Raw genomic sequence first — 19,552 nt, 5'->3', positions numbered from 1 at the left:
AGATAAGTTTCGTTATGTAATATTTACTACGCAAGTTCAAAGACCTTACCTCCAAAATATAATTTAAAATGTAATTATCAAAAAACATTGCTTTTAGATGATATACTCATATGATTAAACTATGAAAACATATAGAAAATTATACAAGACATGCTATGTGAGTTTTTGATAGTATTTTAATTCGAAGTTCTAATTTTAAGTGTTGAGTAAACAATGCTATTTTCCGGATTTCTCCTGAGATTTTTTTTAACATGAAAACTGAATTTTTTTTTGCCAAATCTGTAGCTTTATACGCTAGTGACAAGAGTGACGAGACATTTACACAAATAAGTAGTTTCATGAATATTCCGTTATAATTATAATAATAAAAAAGACAAAATAGTAAATTTAAATATAATTGTTATGTTAAAATTTCCTTCTATAATATTCCATTACCCTCACGGTCAATAGAATTTCTTTACTTATTGCGATAGAATATTTTATTAGGTCAATAACTTCAAAGGCTTTGAATACATTTCATTGATAATAATAAGATTGAGGATAATAAGCAAACGTAATGTTGTTGAATTGTTTAAGTATAAACAATGTGAATAGAAAAATGTATATCTAAAATGACAGGCTTTTAATGTTCCACACCATCTTAATACCCGATCTTGTGATGACATCTGTAGCATAGAGAAGACTTTGGACAGCGCATTTCCAATATTTGCTTTGCTTGAATGCTCTATTGCGGCTTATTTACCTACTAGTTTGTTGTATATAATTTTTCGTGATGTGTATCTGTACAGTTACACTGTTTGAATTTTTTTCATTTTGACGTATCATATTTAATATTTTTTATATTTAAATTCAATTTTTTTTATTCACATTAAAGCGTTAAATAATACAAATAAAAATTAAAAATAGTTACTGTACAAATTGTGACCGCGTGGAATAATGGTGGCAAGAATGTTAGCAGCATCTCCCCTTTAAATCGCAATTCCGATTCTCTGGGCGAAAAATGAACCAGCCCGTTGCCTGAGGCAATAAAACGGTGTGTAATGTTTTTGATGAAACTCTTTGCACTAAAAGTTATAAATTTTTTTTTTAATTTTTAATAGCCTCTGTCGATTAGTGCAAAGTAGCTTAGCACTAATCGACAGAGGCGATGACGTATATATGCAGTACTTCGTTATAAACGAGATGTTTTAATGACTTCTCAATATGGATTTTGAAATCTCGTATATTTTAAATAGGAAGGAATGTAATTATTTAATTTGGTCAATTACTTTTACTAACAGTCAATATAGTACGGAATTTTCTTTCCTGTTATTTATTTGGCTTTCTGGAAATAAGTGGGGAAGCGACAGCTTACTATTAGCAAAATTGATTATTAATAATATGGAATTTATCGATATAAATTTACCTACAAGAAATGACAGTGACAAATCGAAACCCGGTTAAATTCAGTAAAAACATATAAAACATAGTCATATAGGTTTTATGAAAGTAATATCCAAATATAGTGAGTCAACATTTTTACGTATCCTTATATAATTTGTGCTAATATTTCAAGCGTCAATTAGTAGATCTAGAACTTGAGAGTATTAATGATTGATTTATTATGATTGTAATAAATTGCACTGAAGTATGACAGGTTCAATAACAAATTTACAAATTACAACGATATACTTTCTAGTAAGTATACAAAATATTATATAACATATACAGTTACAGCCTGTGAATGTCCCACTATTGGGCTAAGGCCTCCTCTCCCTTTTGAGGAGAAGGTTTGGAGCTTATTCCATCTCGCTGCTCAAATGAGGGTTGGTAGAATACACATGTGGCATAATTTCAAAGAAATTAGACACATACAGGTATCCTCACGATGTTTTCCTTCAGCTTCAAGCACGAGATGAATTATAATCACAAATTAAGCACATGAAAATTCAGTGGTGCTTGCCCGGGTTTGAACCCACGATCGTCGGTTAAGACTCACGCGTTCTAACCACTAGGCCATCTATCTATGTACAACATATAAGTATATAAAAATACAACGGCTAAGGCTTCGATCAATAATGCACTTATTGATCGAAGGGCTCTCATCTCTGATCTTAAGGAGATGATATGGAGCTTATTGCACCAGGCTATACCTTGCTGGTGAGTAATTATGAGTGTAAAATGAGTTTCGTATGGTCAACTATTATCTTGTTTTATAGTTACTGCTAGGTATCCGAAAACTCTTCTGTGAGGGAGCGAGAGTCAACGTAGTATTCGTATTATGAACAACAAAATTTAAAACATAAAACAAACAATTAAATATCACAGATACGAAATACTATAAGTACTTACAAATCAATTTTCATCAATATTATATTAAATATAGACACACCGTCACAATATATTTAATGACAGTATGATGAAATCTTACGTGGTTTTGTAAAGTTAGAATCTAGAGAAATGCTGGTAGATAGTATGATATATTTAAAATATGCATGTTAATTTGGCATTTGAATACGAAAACATCAAGCGTTTTATTCGACCTTCAGTGCAATAATTAACATAACTAGTTAAGTAAGGTTTGCATAGGCGCCGGTTAATGACACGATGAGTCATTTAACACAATCTAAAGGCGTTTACACACATTTATAGATTATGATTAATACACAGGATATGTAAAACGAATTTCAGGTGATTGTTTTCCATACTATGACTTCTTCACATCGCTTATATTTTAATTTGTTATAATGTATGTATGTAGTATATGTAACTGGGGTATGATATAATAGGTAATATATATCACTTAAAATATGAATTCTGAATATGATTTTAATGTATGTAACATTTGCTAATAAGAATTTTATAATTTGTATAATTTCGTACATTATTTAATCGTTCAACAATTGGTACAACTTTTTTTAAATTGTCTTGCCGATGCTGTGTACGAGTCCTTAATAATTTTCATAAGACTTGGAAAGGTTATTAGATACGTATCGTGGTTTAGAAACAAGAGAATTGATGCATGTTTTGTTTTTGGTTTTGAGTATCGATAACGATTAATTACTTTTGTTAGTGCAATCCTTATGATTATGTCCTTTTAAGCTTATTGATACTGAAAATCGTTTTCTACGAAAACTTTACTATTTCTTAAATACGACGGTTCAAGCATGAATAAAATATAAAACGCTCTATTTCTAATAATGGTAATAGAATGAAAGTTGCTAATTTTATTTTCAAAGCACGTAGTACAATTTATCTTCCGATGTAACGGACATAATGGTAGCCATTTTCGATCTCATTTAGACAAAACGAGCTTCTGTCTTCAAATATATAAATAAGTTCTTCGAAAATGTACAATAAATATTGATATTTTTTTCATCCATTTTTATGACTAGCATATTTAAAAAATAATAAAGAAGTTATTTATAAATTTAATTTTTTTACATGTAATTTTTTTGCTTATATAAAAAGATTGATATAATAAAAAGATTGATTGATTTCGTTATGAAATTTCACACACTGATATAATACACTGATACAGTATACAAATGAAATATTTTATTGTATTTGGACATGTATGCGACAAGAATTTATGTTCTACTTTTAAATCGGACCTTAACACAAAAAGTTATATAGATTGAAAGTTATCTGTTTCTTTTTCTTTCATATTATCACTAACCAATCAAAAGTAAATTAATATAAGTTTTTGTAAATAAGTTAATGGCATTGGTACAAGCATGAGGAAAAAGTTTTAATTGTATTTTTATTTTCATTTTTTCGAAATATGAATTAGAAAGTTTAATTTTTTTTTCAGTATCTAACTTCTTTAAAATATAATTTAATAATGAAAAAAAATGCTTAGTTATTATTAGTTATAAAGCCGAGATTGCTTAATGAAGAGACCACGTGGATCTTAACCGAAATAATCCAAATCATTCTTTCCGAATGTACGGGCCGTCTTAGCGAACTCTACTACCACTTTTACCATCAGGTGGAGTGGAGTCATTTTCCTTCCCGGCAATTATAAAAAAATGTATATATGCATACGTCAGATAAGATACTGCACTTACATCAACTAATCCGCTTTATTTTTTGTAGTATTTTTTGTCTGGGCTCATTTACTGTTCAAACATATGATCTTATATTATGGGTTTTACTTTGACTCGGTCAGTCCTAACTTAATTTTAATTAAAACGTATTCATTTAAATTATTGTTGTTTGGTTTGTGAATAATTGTAATTAAACAATATATGATTTACTTAATAATTCTAATATTCTGTAAATTTACATATAAACTAGTGTCTCGTCATATAGCCATTTGTTAACTCGGGCTACCGTACGCACTAGCAAGGAGTGCGGGGGGACGAGTTTACCTTCACCCCCTGAGAAGAGCTTCGCCGAGCCACGAGCGGAACACAGCATGGGAGAGGCCGCGGATGCGTTATATCAACACGATCCCACAGCCTCTCCGATCCGTGCTGAGAACAGCCGTCGCAGTGGTTTTAGTGGGTAAGAATCCCACGTAACCCGGTTCCACCCCCATGTGACCCGGGTACCTTTCTGAAGGCTTCCATTGCGAGAAAAAAAAAAGAAAAAACAGCCATTAGTTAAACTATTTAGAAAGGCATAAAATAAAAATATAGAGCGTGTGTGTTTATATATTTTTATTAACCCCATGTTACTTTTATGGCATCAAGCCTATTTCTCTCATTATATTATTTTAATTCAATTACAAATCTGCTTATCTTTATGAAGAAATCAAACAAATAATCCAATATCTTCAGGAACAATTCATGTCGTTACTCCCATTTAATATTATTTAATCCTCATAATTATGAGATAATAAATATTATTAACAAAAATTGAACCCAATAAGTATGTCCCGTAAATAAAGGGCGCTCAATTGATGCATATTGACTATTATTATATTCATTAATTGTTATAATATTCAAATTTTAATAAAATAATTATTATCAAGGGGACTGTACTCGTATGTTCCAAAGATTAATTTATTCCTTATTCTATACTCACAAGTTTATAAATTTATGGTTCTTAAACCAATTCTTAACTCGTTTAATAACGAAAGAAATATGTGGATGGTTAATAAACATTTCTTATATAATACTTAATCAAGATGTTATATTTGATTTAGTTGTGACATGATGCTTATTTGTGTTTCATAAAATTGCGGGTAAATAAACGTTTTAATTATGTTTATATTATATTTGTTAAATTTAATCATTTCTTCATATTAAATTCATAGCAATAATTGTAAAAAAAATTCGGGGTTATACATATTATTCGGGCTATACAATTATGTATTTGTCATTTTAGAAAAATATTTTTCGGTATGTCTACTTTAAGTATCACTATCTAGATTATTGCGGGCAGCGCCCATAATACATAGTCACATAGTTTTGTGCGCCTGCGACACCGCAGGCGGGACCTTAGGTCTACCTATAGGGCATAGTATTAGAACAGCCTCTATATAAGCGCCAAGTATCTCAGATTTAGGCACACATCAAGTCCTAGTGCTTAGTGAACTAGAGTTCCAATCTTTGAGATAACTTGAGAAAATGTTCGCAAAGGTAAATAAATATAATAACATACATAATAACATTATAACAATAGTTCTTGTTTTCAATTTATAATACAAATCTATCATTATTTCGACATCATATTGCTTTCATTTGTATTATTATACTCTTTTATTTTTTTTAATCAAAAGCAATTTCTAATAGTTCAAATTAAAAATCTTAAAACATTTATGCTTTCGTAATATTATACAATATTACAAAAAGTACTCTTAATTTAAAAAAAGGATCCTTTAGTTTCAAATTAAGCCTCAATTGTTTTTATTTTTACAGGCTATTGTCGCGTGTGCTCTTTTGGTGGTAGCTCATGGAGGACTCATCGCGAGTCCTCACGGAGCTATTTCATCCCAAAGCATAGTACTAGGACACCCAGCTCCTGCCATCGCCACTCACGCTGTCGGCCATGCTCTAGCGGCACCTGCATTAGCTGCACCAGCTTATGGATTGGGACTAGGTAGTGTAAGATTGTTTAAATTTGATCTCTCTAGATACATTTATAAACTAGATTATCTAAATAAAATAGCAGATTTTACTATACAAGCTCTAATTGAGTGTTTTCAGCCTCGAAATAACCACAAACAATCGTACATCATTCTCTCATTATAAAGTTTTTCGATAAAAAAAATAAAAAATAAATTGACTTTATAGAAAATATTCTTTTTTTATTCAATCCCTTATTAATCAATTTATCGGAATATTTCTTCAACATCTGATCAGAAATAAAATATCCCAGGTCACGGTGCTATCGTCTCCCACGGCTCCGTGTTGCACGCGCCGGTCGCCCACGCCGTTGCCCCTGTTGAAGTTTATGTAAGTAATCTAATATATACATTTATTTTCGTGTGATGAGGCGATGAAGTAAAATAATTCTTGAATAATTAAAAATAATTTAAAAAAATGATAAGATGTCGATTATTCAACGTAGAATGTAAGGTAATAATAGTTTAACATTTAATTTCTTGAAAATGACGATTTGAAAATATTTGTTAAAACCTAAACTCTCATAATACAATATATCATTTCGATGTGTTTATTTTATAATATTTCACATGACTCAATCAATTAATATTAATGTGCAATGTACTAACTTATACTAATCATTAGTTCAATAATATGTAAAAAGTAAAAGCAATTTTTCTTATCATTTTAAAACATTAGAACATGAATTTCGTACTTACATATGCTAAATATTATATTGCAGTCCCACCCCCGTTACCAGTTCAACTATGGTGTCACTGACGGCCACACCGGCGACCAGAAGAGCCAATGGGAAGCACGTGATGGGGACGTGGTAAAGGGCCAGTACTCTCTTGTAGAACCCGATGGCACCATCCGTACCGTCAACTACTCTGCCGATGACCACAATGGGTAAACAATGAATCTTCTGCTTTCTTAGCTCCCCAATTTTCAGTCTCAAAAGCCAATGAAAATATATGAATAAAAAATACGAATAGGTAGTGATTATGTATTTGTCTTTTTAGATTCAACGCTGTAGTCAGCAGACAAGGCCACGCGGCGCACCCCGCCACCGCCGCCGTTGCGCACGCGCCGATTGCTGTAGCCGCACCCCTCGGCCACGGTCATCTTCTCCACGGCTAAATAACCTGAGACGGCATATTTATTCTTATAATTACTTAGAATAAGACAGAATGCGACAATGTAACTCGAATGCTTCATGGTAACGGTACAACGAATGGTCTGCTTCAAGGCACAGCGTTTCATAATGTGTATCCGACCTGGGACAACGGCCCAAGACTTCACAACCAGTACCTCTTATTAGGGTGCTAGCTTTTGTATTATAATTTCTTTTAGTTTGTAAGTCTTTTACCGTTTTCAAACTTAGTTAAGAGAATACATTTTATGAAACGTTAGAATATGCCTGAGGGGTGCTTGGCGAAGGCTCCAGTTTTGCTTATATGTAATATATCTTTTCTCAAATTTTTTCGTTTTATTCTTACTTTCACTTTATCTTTTCTGCCTTTTAAGGCCCTTGATGATTGCAATATAGACAATCACAACATTTTTAAACCAGTTTTTGCCCTACTACTCGCTGGGCAGTAAAGGTTTTTAAAACTCGTCCTACCGTAATGAAAGCTCAAATATAATATAAAAGCGGCAGTTTGTATATTAACTATCATTCGTTAATGAAGTTTAAATTAATAAACATATAAGATGATATCTAAAGTAAGTAAATTCTCAATATAAATAACCTTGTAAAAAATATAATAATTTTGCTAAATATGTACTTAATATGTTTTTCTAAAATTATATTTTGTTTTTAGATTATACTGTTTACAACTGCATTATTGGCAGTCAACGCACAGCATCACTCCCATGGACATGCAACATCTTCACAGTCTATAATCCGACATGACATTTCGCATAACCAACACGGATATAGTAATGAACCCATAGGACATCAAACAGCATACCATCAACCTATTACGGTTCATGCCGCTCCTGTCCATGAAGCAGTAACTGTTCAACATATCGCCCCTGTCGTTCACTCAGCTCCGACCGTTCATCACGTTGCCCCTATCGTACACTACTCTGCTCCAGTAGTTCATCACTCTGTTCCTTCAGTTCATCATGTAACACCCGTTGTTCATCACGAAGCTCCTACTATCAATCACGTAGCTCAAATTTCCCATCACGCTACTCCTACCGTCCATTACTCTGCTCCTGTTATACATCACTCAGCCCCTATTGTACATCATGCTGAACCTGCTGTTCACCACGTAACACCTATTGTGCACCATGCTGCACCTTCTGTTCATCACGTTGCTCCTGTAGTGCATCATGCTTCTCAATCTGTTCACAACGTGAACCCTGTAGTTCATCACATCGCTCCTGTAGGACATCATGCTTCTCAATCTGTTCACCACGTTAACCCTGTAGTGCATCACGCAGCGCCTGTTCTAGCCCTTCAACATTCTGGGTACCACAATGAACATCAATATGCCCAAAGCCACCAGGATTACTACGTAAGGCTTTTATTTAATGTCCAACTTTTACCCTCGCTTTTTCATCTGAAAGAATAACTTATATAATTGTTTTTTAATTTTGCAGGCGCATCCGAAATATGAATTCGAATACAGCGTAGCTGACCACCATACTGGTGATATCAAATCGCAACATGAAACTCGTGATGGCGATCACGTTACTGGATACTATAGTCTGCACGAGCCCGATGGTTCCGTGCGCACCGTTCATTACAATGCTGACAACCATAGCGGGTAAAAAAAAAACAGACCAAACCGTTTTGCTTTGCCTACAGTTCAATCTTATGCTTAAAGATATTTGTAACTTTAGTTACTCTAAATGTTGTATAATCTTTTTCAGATTCAACGCTCAAGTTCAACACTCAGCACCGTCAACCCATATCCAACCACAGCATCATGAACCTCATTACACTAACTCTCACCACTAAATAAGTTAATTTAATAATATAATGTCAATTAACAAGCTCAAATGTTATTATGTAACCTGTTTTCAAATAAAGTCTAGTCTAAATATAACTCTACTTTCTTTATTAATTTAATTCCCGTTTAAAAAGTTGTTATCTAATTGTTTTAAAATTTAGGCCTACATAAAAAAAAAGTATTCTATAGCATTGATCACTTAGCATGCATTTTTTATAAATCATTTAGAAGAAAGCTATGAAAATATCGAATGGATAAACAAGGCTAGCAAGCCATTTATAAAAAAACCTTTGTTACATTATTTGTATATATTTTTATATTTCCTATAACTTTACAAATGTTTCATAAACTGGACTTTAAATTAAGCCCAAAGCTATATTATTGCTTATACTTTTAGATATGGCCATTTTATTTCAAAACAATAAACCTTTGTCTTTTTTTGTTTTATAAAAGATACAATATTAATAGACAATTTAGTAAAATACGTATCATAATAAATTTTTATATTACTTATTACAACACAGTAATATCACAATCTACTCACAGTCTATTTAATATTAAATAATACAAAGACGTTACAAAATTATAAAATAATATATGCAATAAACGTAACGTAAAATAAAAACTTATTATAATTAGGTAACTACAACTATACACTCAAATATAATAAAATATTGAATTTAATGATAAATTTAAACATTGAGACTGAAATGAAATATTAAGATTATTTACATTTATATTTATTTCAAAAGAGATAGTAGTGGTAGGCTCTAAATAGAATAAAGCAAAGTCACTGTCTTCCTCTGTCTGTATGTCCGCTTAATTCTTCTAAGCCACGCAATGAATTTTGATACGGGTATCACTAACAATAACACTATTAACAAGGAATGTTTTTGTGCGTATTTTGTAAATATTTTATACAAAATGGCAGAACTATGACTTTGTTTTTTGAAATAACGTAAAAAATTATGTGTCCTAATAAGATTTTGTAAGGTACATTTTCAATAACTATTTTTATCTGTTACGGATTAGTAAAAATATATTTGCGAAGCCATATTCTCCAATTCACAGTTAATAATTATTCTAATAAATATGTTAGTTACCTTGGGCATTTAGTAAAGATTAAAACTTTTACGCTATATAATTCGTATGAATTATTTAGGAGACCGATGAATAGTTGATAAAAATGGTCTGCTGCAATTCGGATGCGGATTCGTAATGCGTTTAAATGAAGGTCCATTTAAACGTATTACTAAGTAAGAAATGTCGATTATTACCTACGTTTTATACCTATATTTATCTATCAGTTTACATTATATATTATCTCTGAATAACTTTTATAATATTTTCTACTCTGAAAATATTTTTAAAATAAATTAAAGATATGTACGTATTGACAGACATTTATTTTCAATTATTTAATAACTCTTTGAGACTAGCATATGGCAACTAACAGGACGTACTGTTACATCCCTAATCTTTATATACACATTGCTGACATACTTCTATGGATTGATGTAAATTATATATTGACAATCAGCAGTAACAGTGACAGCCTGTGAATGTCCCACTGCTGCTTTTTTTTGAGAAGTAGGCTCGGAGCTTATTCCACCACGCTGCTCCAATGCGGGTTGGTGGAATACACATGTGGCAGAATTGCAGTGAAATTTGACATATGCGGGTTTCCTCACGATGTTTTCCTTCAACGACATGAATTATAAACATAAATTAAGCACATGTAAATTCAGTGGTGCTTGCCAGGGTTTGAACCCACGATTATCGGTTCAGATTCACGCATTCTAACGACTGAGCCATCTCGTCGAATCAGTAGTATATGGATATAAAATCCATATATTTCACCAAACAGTCAATAGATTTGATAATTAGTAAAATTGCTATTCAGATACGGACTTGGTTTTTGCCCGCTGGTCTGAACTAACAACAGGACTAACTCTTGAACTTAATTGCCGCCAGACCCTTTGAAGCTCCTTTGCGAATCGCGTGTAGCAGAAGTATATAAGAAAAATAACTCATTATAAATTTAGGATGATATAAATATTTTTATATGCAAGTCACTTTTGTTGGTTTTTTCAATAACTTAAGTGTACCAACATTAAGTAATTAAAACAAATAATAAATAGTACAAATAATTAGTACATTATTAATACCATTTATATAATAAAATGCAACCATGTAAGGGATTTTCTGTGTTCCTCTTTTTATAAATGATAATGCTTAGCATTGGCATTGGTTTGCTTGGCATCCATTGTTATCAATAACTTCTACCACGCGTGTTTTGTAGAGTAACTTTATTCTATAAACCTATGCGATTATATTATCACGTAATGTCACAATTGCTTGCTTACAAAATTAACTACGAAGTAGCCAAAAATCATAAACTCGTTTGCAGTTAAAACTTGTAATCAAGCTCCTACGTAAGCAATTCATTGAAACTTATTAAATCATCAAGAATATAAAAGGCAACATTAATTTGAGTTTCATATCATTCTCAATTGAGCTAATCATCGAAAAATACAAAATGAATTTTAAAGTGAGTTTAAATAACAAGTTAATTTCATAAGTACCTGATATTAAAATTATATTTTTTTATGTATATTCAATTCTGTATATTCAAGTAACTGTACTCATTTTTCAAGTGTGTCATTTTACTAGGTTGTCATTATGGCTGCTTCGCTGATGGCAGTAAGCGCGCAGCATCATAGTCAAGGCCATGCGACATCTTCTCAATCAATCATCCGACATGACGTATCTCACGACCACGGCTACAACCACGTACGACCAATCGCCGTTCACTCTGCTCCGGTGTATCACCACCAACCAGCAGTTTCCATCCACCACGCCGCTCCTATCGTCCACGCTGCTCCAATTGTTCACCATGCTGCTCCCATTGCACACTACCAAACTCCAGTCTACCACAATCAACATAATGATGCTCATGAACACCAGGATTACTATGTAAGTTTAGTCATTTGTTACATTTAGTAATACTGTTTATTATTTTGTCATCAAAAATGATCTAAATATTTACAATTTTATTTATCTATAGGTCTTTAAGTTAAATACGATCTTCATTTATTTACAGTCTCATCCTAAATACGAGTTCCAATACAACGTAGAAGACCACCACACTGGTGACATCAAGTCTCAGCACGAAACTCGTGATGGTGACCACGTCACCGGCTCCTACAGTCTGCACCAGCCCGACGGTTCCGTACGCACCGTCCATTACAACGCCGACCAGCATAACGGGTAAAATAATCTCCACAAAATCTATTACTACGTAAAGTTAACAGCCATTTGGTTAATGGGAATATTCCATAAATACAATGAATAAATTCAATGAATTATTTCGAATGTTGTGAAAGAAATTTGTTGCTTCATTGACAGCGGTATAAGAAAAGGTATTTCCGAATAACAAATATCATTAAATCAAAGTTTTAATTCGGTTCTAAATATTTTCAGATTTAATGCACAAGTCGACTACTCTGCGCACTCAACACACGCCCAGCCAATTCATCACGCACCTGAACACGTCCTATCTCATCATTAAGCGTTGCTTTAATAGCCATCAGAAAACTCTTAATGTATAATATTAGCTTATAATATAAAATACAAACAGAAGATTTCATTTTTTTATTTAAACATATTTATCTTATTTTTATATTTTTACTAAAAACTAATTACATAATGGTTACCGAACCTCTTTTGAAAATAATATTATTAAATATATTTTCAAATTAGTTAATATAATTCATAACAATCTCTTTCGAACACGACATGACATTTTCATTTCTCAACAGTCCGTCTTCATATCAAAAGTCCTTGGAAAGTAAACAATGTAAATTCTTAGATTACTTCTACAAAGTTATGAGGTCCCAAGTCGATGCAATTAATATTGATATATAAAATATTTGTTTTTCTTCAAATAATTTAAATAATAATATTTATATTATTTTATAAATAAAATTATTTTTTTTGCTTCAAGTAAAATCTAGGAACAAAATTTTAAACCAGTTCTACGTAGGTTATCGATTGAACTGCAAATCGCAAACACTTTTACAGTAACAGCCTGTTAATGTCCCACTGCTGGGCTAAGGCCTCCTCTCCATTTTGAGGAGAAAGTTTGAAGCTTATTCCAACACGCTGCTCCAATGCGGGTTGGTAGAATACACATGTGGCAGAATTTCAATGAAATTAGACACATGCATGTTTCCTCACGATGTTTTCCTTCACCGTCAAGCACGAGATGAATTATAAACACTAATTAAGCACATGAATATTCAGTGGTGCTTGCCCGGGTTCGAACCCACGATCATAGGTTAAGATTCACGCGTTCTTACCACTAGGCCATCTCGGCTTTTTAATTTTTTAATTTTTAATGTCATACACTTTTGCGTGGCATTAAAACCTAGTGTTCTAAATTTTATTCATGTAAGTACATGTAAATGGAAAAGGAAAATCATATTATCGTGAAAAAGACATTTTTTTAAAATAATATGTTTATTTGCCAGCGTCTTGCGAACAATGCCACAGGACAGTCTTTTAGACGGCGTGTTTTGTATGTTGTATTTGATGGGCTGGTGGGCGTGGTTAGTAGATAGATGCCTTTCACGCCGAAAGTTGTGGGCTCGATTCCCAGGACAAACTTTTGTGTGCATGAACATGTCTGTTTGTCCTAAGTGTGGATGTAATTATCTATATAATTACGTATTTTATCAGTTGTCTGGTTTCCATAGAACAAGCTCTGCTTAGTTTGGGATCAGATGGCCGTGTGTGAATAATGTCCCAGGATATTATTATTTTTTATTAAAATAGCTCTTTCTAAAAAGGTGAAAAATGATATTTTTAAAATTTTAAGACTGATTTGCATAACCACTTTTTATATCGTTTTAATTATGTGTATCTTTTAGAATAATAATAGGACATACATTAATAATACTGGACATGCTTCGTTCGTTCATATCGTTAAATAATAACACCGTATAAAAATAGCTAATTAATTTGGTATAAATCATAAATAATCATCTCTAATTTTCATCTACTAGATTCTTTATGATGGAATGGTTCCATGAACTAGGCATTGTATATTTTTTTAAATAATTCTTCAGTTTAGTTTTGTATGAACCATAATTGATTGTGTATTTATGTGAAAGTTGCGTAAAAAATATTTAACAGCTAACAATCGAAAAACCATAAACTCGTTTTATTTCAACACAAACATTTAGTAAAGTTCCTACAAAAGTTGTTCTTTATTTAAATGCATTAAATCGTAAAGAATATAAAAGGCGAGGGTGATTTTATTTCATATCATTCACATTTGAGCTTCCTATCTAAAAGTACAAAATGATTTTTAAGGTGAGTTCCAATGATAAATAAATCACTGACGGATATTAAAATTGTTTTTTTTTTTCTTAAATGAATGTCTAAATGTACATTTGTCATCAGGTTGTCATTTTTGCTGCTGCGCTGATGGCGGTAAGCGCGCAATATCATGGACAAAGTCATGGTCACGCAACTTCTTCTCAGTCAATCATCCGCCACGATATATCCCACAACCAACATGGCTACAACCACGTCCAACCTATCTCAGTCCACGCTGCTCCAGTCGCATACCACCAACCCGCTGTTTCTGTTCACCACGCTGCCCCCATTGTCCACTCTGCTCCTGTAGTTCATCACGCTACTCCTATTGCATACCATCAAGCTCCCGTCTACCACAGCCAAAACAGTGGTGCTCATCAACACCAGGATTACTACGTAAGTATATCATTTCCCTCAGTATATTTCCTCATTCGATCACATTCTAATAATAATACCTTTTTTACAGGCGCACCCTCAATACGAGTTCCAATACAACGTAGAAGACCACCACACTGGTGACATCAAGTCTCAGCACGAAGCTCGCGATGGTGACCACGTGACCGGCTCCTACAGTCTGCACCAGCCCGACGGTTCAGTACGCACCGTCCACTACAATGCTGATCAACATAGCGGGTAAATAAGATTCCTGTTCTATCATAACTAGTAAATAGAGAAATCTATCTAAAATGCACTTATTAATATTTAAACAGATTACAACGCCGACAAGCATAACGGGTAAAATAATCTCCGCAAAATGAACTACGTAAAGTTAACAGCCATTTGGTTAATAGGAATGTTTCATAAATACAATCAATGAACAAATTCAATGAATTATTTCGTATGGTGTGAAATAAATTTGTTACTACAATGACAGCGCTATAAGAAAAGGTATTTCCAAATACCAAATATCACTAAATCAAAGTTTTAATTCGGTTTTAAATATTTTCAGATTTAACGCACAAGTCGACTACTCTGCGCACTCAACACACGCCCAGCCAATTCATCACGCACCTGAACACATCCTATCTCATCATTAAGCGTTGCTTTAATAGCCATCAGAAAACCCTTAATGTATAATATTAGCTTATAATATAAAATACAAACAGAAGATTTCATTTTTTTATTTAAACATATTTATCTTATTTTTATATTTTTACTAAAAACTAATTACATAATGGTTACCGAACCTCTATTGAACAGAATATTATAAAATATATATTCCAATTAGATTATATATTCATAACAATCTCTTTCGAACACGACATGACATTTTCATTTCTCAACAGTCCGTCTTCATATCAAAAGTCCTTGGAATGTAAACAATGTAAATTCTTAGATTACTTCTACAAAGTTATGAGGTCCCAAGTCGATGCAATTAATATTGATAATACTAGATTTCGATAAGTTTTCGCTTGAGATACGGGAATTTACAATCGTGTCTATTTGTTTATCTCAGCTAGGTAGTGGCAATCAAAGACAGTTCTTCTTACAGTCTTATCCAGTCTTTGTTGTTACTGTAAGTTTCCTCGGCTTTCATTATTCTAGTTATGTTTTGAAGATATTGCAATTATGTTAATCCATTAATCATGTACTCAACAATGAAACGCTAGATAGTTATTATTTATTACAAAATACTTAATTGATATTAAAGACGTCATTGCTATTCACTTTTGCTTTGACTCGCTTTGGTTGACATTATACAGTACAGTAATAGTAACAGCCTGTAAATGTCTCACTGCTGGGCTAATGCCTCCTCTCCTTTATTTGAAGAGAAGGTTTTGGAGCTTATTCCACCACGCTGCTCCAATGTGGGTTAGTGAAATACACATGTGACAGAATTTCAATGAAATCGGTTAAGATTCACGTGTTCTTACTACTGGGCCATCTCGGCTAAGCATTGACATTATAGATTGGTGATAAAGTTGTTTATACTATTGCAGTTAAATATATGAACAGGAATTTTGGTCATGTCTACCTTATTTATAATACAACCTATTAATAAATTTCCTATTGAATAATTATCGGCTTCGTATACATTTTTAATTTGGTTAAATATATTTTTAATTTTATGCTAGACACTTTTGTAGTATAATAAAAAATATTTGTTTTTCTTCAAATAATTTAAATAATAATATTTATATTATTTTATAAATAAAATTATTTTTTTTGCTTCAAGTAAAATCTAGGAACAAAATTTTAAACCAGTTCTACGTAGGTTATCGATTGAACTGCAAATCGCAAACACTTTTACAGTAACAGCCTGTTAATGTCCCACTGCTGGGCTAAGGCCTCCTCTCCATTTTGAGGAGAAAGTTTGAAGCTTATTCCAACACGCTGCTCCAATGCGGGTTGGTAGAATACACATGTGGCAGAATTTCAATGAAATTAGACACATGCATGTTTCCTCACGATGTTTTCCTTCACCGTCAAGCACGAGATGAATTATAAACACAAATTAAGCACATGAATATTCAGTGGTGCTTGCCCGGGTTCGAACCCACGATCATAGGTTAAGATTCACGCGTTCTTACCACTAGGCCATCTCGGCTTTTTAATTTTTTAATTTTTAATGTCATACACTTTTGCGTGGCATTAAAACCTAGTGTTCTAAATTTTATTCATGTAAGTACATGTAAATGGAAAAGGAAAATCATATTATCGTGAAAAAGACATTTTTTTAAAATAATATGTTTATTTGCCAGCGTCTTGCGAACAATGCCACAGGACAGTCTTTTAGACGGCGTGTTTTGTATGTTGTATTTGATGGGCTGGTGGGCGTGGTTAGTAGATAGATGCCTTTCACGCCGAAAGTTGTGGGCTCGATTCCCAGGACAAACTTTTGTGTGCATGAACATGTCTGTTTGTCCTAAGTGTGGATGTAATTATCTATATAATTACGTATTTTATCAGTTGTCTGGTTTCCATAGAACAAGCTCTGCTTAGTTTGGGATCAGATGGCCGTGTGTGAATAATGTCCCAGGATATTATTATTTTTTATTAAAATAGCTCTTTCTAAAAAGGTGAAAAATGATATTTTTAAAATTTTAAGACTGATTTGCATAACCACTTTTTATATCGTTTTAATTATGTGTATCTTTTAGAATAATAATAGGACATACATTAATAATACTGGACATGCTTCGTTCGTTCATATCGTTAAATAATAACACCGTATAAAAATAGCTAATTAATTTGGTATAAATCATAAATAATCATCTCTAATTTTCATCTACTAGATTCTTTATGATGGAATGGTTCCATGAACTAGGCATTGTATATTTTTTTAAATAATTCTTCAGTTTAGTTTTGTATGAACCATAATTGATTGTGTATTTATGTGAAAGTTGCGTAAAAAATATTTAACAGCTAACAATCGAAAAACCATAAACTCGTTTTATTTCAACACAAACATTTAGTAAAGTTCCTACAAAAGTTGTTCTTTATTTAAATGCATTAAATCGTAAAGAATATAAAAGGCGAGGGTGATTTTATTTCATATCATTCACATTTGAGCTTCCTATCTAAAAGTACAAAATGATTTTTAAGGTGAGTTCCAATGATAAATAAATCACTGACGGATATTAAAATTGTTTTTTTTTTCTTAAATGAATGTCTAAATGTACATTTGTCATCAGGTTGTCATTTTTGCTGCTGCGCTGATGGCGGTAAGCGCGCAATATCATGGACAAAGTCATGGTCACGCAACTTCTTCTCAGTCAATCATCCGCCACGATATATCCCACAACCAACATGGCTACAACCACGTCCAACCTATCTCAGTCCACGCTGCTCCAGTCGCATACCACCAACCCGCTGTTTCTGTTCACCACGCTGCCCCCATTGTCCACTCTGCTCCTGTAGTTCATCACGCTACTCCTATTGCATACCATCAAGCTCCCGTCTACCACAGCCAAAACAGTGGTGCTCATCAACACCAGGATTACTACGTAAGTATATCATTTCCCTCAGTATATTTCCTCATTCGATCACATTCTAATAATAATACCTTTTTTACAGGCGCACCCTCAATACGAGTTCCAATACAACGTAGAAGACCACCACACTGGTGACATCAAGTCTCAGCACGAAGCTCGCGATGGTGACCACGTGACCGGCTCCTACAGTCTGCACCAGCCCGACGGTTCAGTACGCACCGTCCACTACAATGCTGATCAACATAGCGGGTAAATAAGATTCCTGTTCTATCATAACTAGTAAATAGAGAAATCTATCTAAAATGCACTTATTAATATTTAAACAGATTACAACGCCGACAAGCATAACGGGTAAAATAATCTCCGCAAAATGAACTACGTAAAGTTAACAGCCATTTGGTTAATAGGAATGTTTCATAAATACAATCAATGAACAAATTCAATGAATTATTTCGTATGGTGTGAAATAAATTTGTTACTACAATGACAGCGCTATAAGAAAAGGTATTTCCAAATACCAAATATCACTAAATCAAAGTTTTAATTCGGTTTTAAATATTTTCAGATTTAACGCACAAGTCGACTACTCTGCGCACTCAACACACGCCCAGCCAATTCATCACGCACCTGAACACATCCTATCTCATCATTAAGCGTTGCTTTAATAGCCATCAGAAAACCCTTAATGTATAATATTAGCTTATAATATAAAATACAAACAGAAGATTTCATTTTTTTATTTAAACATATTTATCTTATTTTTATATTTTTACTAAAAACTAATTACATAATGGTTACCGAACCTCTATTGAACAGAATATTATAAAATATATATTCCAATTAGATTATATATTCATAACAATCTCTTTCGAACACGACATGACATTTTCATTTCTCAACAGTCCGTCTTCATATCAAAAGTCCTTGGAATGTAAACAATGTAAATTCTTAGATTACTTCTACAAAGTTATGAGGTCCCAAGTCGATGCAATTAATATTGATAATACTAGATTTCGATAAGTTTTCGCTTGAGATACGGGAATTTACAATCGTGTCTATTTGTTTATCTCAGCTAGGTAGTGGCAATCAAAGACAGTTCTTCTTACAGTCTTATCCAGTCTTTGTTGTTACTGTAAGTTTCCTCGGCTTTCATTATTCTAGTTATGTTTTGAAGATATTGCAATTATGTTAATCCATTAATCATGTACTCAACAATGAAACGCTAGATAGTTATTATTTA

At 32.7% G+C, this 19,552-nt stretch overlaps 4 protein-coding genes across 4 annotated transcripts; all 4 read left to right on the top strand.

The window, feature by feature from the left end:
- The first annotated feature begins 5,477 nt into the window (after window positions 1-5,477).
- Window positions 5,478-7,511, top strand: LOC126768758 (cuticle protein 8-like). The gene is made up of 5 exons (XM_050487050.1): window positions 5,478-5,567; window positions 5,847-6,027; window positions 6,307-6,383; window positions 6,775-6,941; window positions 7,055-7,511. The coding sequence occupies exons 1-5, from the start codon at window positions 5,556-5,558 to the stop codon at window positions 7,170-7,172; spliced, it is 555 nt and encodes a 184-aa protein (XP_050343007.1). The 5' UTR covers window positions 5,478-5,555; the 3' UTR covers window positions 7,173-7,511.
- A 234-nt stretch (window positions 7,512-7,745) lies between these two features.
- Window positions 7,746-9,003, top strand: LOC126768413 (histidine-rich protein PFHRP-II-like). Its single transcript, XM_050486440.1, has 4 exons — window positions 7,746-7,757; window positions 7,856-8,557; window positions 8,643-8,809; window positions 8,916-9,003. Exons 1-4 carry the CDS (start codon window positions 7,746-7,748, stop codon window positions 9,001-9,003), a joined length of 969 nt encoding a protein of 322 aa, XP_050342397.1.
- Window positions 9,004-11,677: 2,674 nt separating this feature from the next.
- LOC126768412 (cuticle protein 21-like) lies at window positions 11,678-15,014 on the top strand. The gene is made up of 6 exons (XM_050486439.1): window positions 11,678-11,971; window positions 12,099-12,265; window positions 12,479-12,518; window positions 14,462-14,590; window positions 14,765-14,773; window positions 14,844-15,014. Exons 1-6 carry the CDS (start codon window positions 11,678-11,680, stop codon window positions 15,012-15,014), a joined length of 810 nt encoding a protein of 269 aa, XP_050342396.1.
- A 2,897-nt stretch (window positions 15,015-17,911) lies between these two features.
- Window positions 17,912-18,565, top strand: LOC126768411 (cuticle protein 18.6-like). The gene is made up of 4 exons (XM_050486438.1): window positions 17,912-17,923; window positions 18,013-18,141; window positions 18,316-18,324; window positions 18,395-18,565. Exons 1-4 carry the CDS (start codon window positions 17,912-17,914, stop codon window positions 18,563-18,565), a joined length of 321 nt encoding a protein of 106 aa, XP_050342395.1.
- Window positions 18,566-19,552: the final 987 nt, after the last annotated feature.

The sequence above is a fragment of the Nymphalis io genome, chromosome 5, assembly GCF_905147045.1.
Source record: "Nymphalis io chromosome 5, ilAglIoxx1.1, whole genome shotgun sequence".
NCBI lineage: Eukaryota > Metazoa > Arthropoda > Insecta > Lepidoptera > Nymphalidae > Nymphalis > Nymphalis io.
This window is presented reverse-complemented; position numbering and strand designations above follow the sequence as displayed.

Excerpts from the sequence above, each read along its gene's own strand:
- LOC126768413 (XM_050486440.1), top strand. Across the intron at positions 8,558-8,642 it reads AAAGCCACCAGGATTACTAC|GCGCATCCGAAATATGAATT; the intron begins GTAAGGCTTTTA and ends TTAATTTTGCAG. Across the intron at positions 8,810-8,915 it reads AATGCTGACAACCATAGCGG|ATTCAACGCTCAAGTTCAAC; the intron begins GTAAAAAAAAAA and ends AATCTTTTTCAG.
- LOC126768412 (XM_050486439.1), top strand. The coding sequence starts at position 11,678 with ATGGCTGCTTCGCTGATGGCAGTAAGCGCGCAGCATCATAGTCAAGGC. Across the intron at positions 11,972-12,098 it reads ATGAACACCAGGATTACTAT|TCTCATCCTAAATACGAGTT; the intron begins GTAAGTTTAGTC and ends ATTTATTTACAG. Across the intron at positions 12,266-12,478 it reads AACGCCGACCAGCATAACGG|ATTTAATGCACAAGTCGACT; the intron begins GTAAAATAATCT and ends AAATATTTTCAG.
- LOC126768758 (XM_050487050.1), top strand. Across the intron at positions 6,384-6,774 it reads TTGCCCCTGTTGAAGTTTAT|TCCCACCCCCGTTACCAGTT; the intron begins GTAAGTAATCTA and ends ATTATATTGCAG. Across the intron at positions 6,942-7,054 it reads TCTGCCGATGACCACAATGG|ATTCAACGCTGTAGTCAGCA; the intron begins GTAAACAATGAA and ends TTGTCTTTTTAG.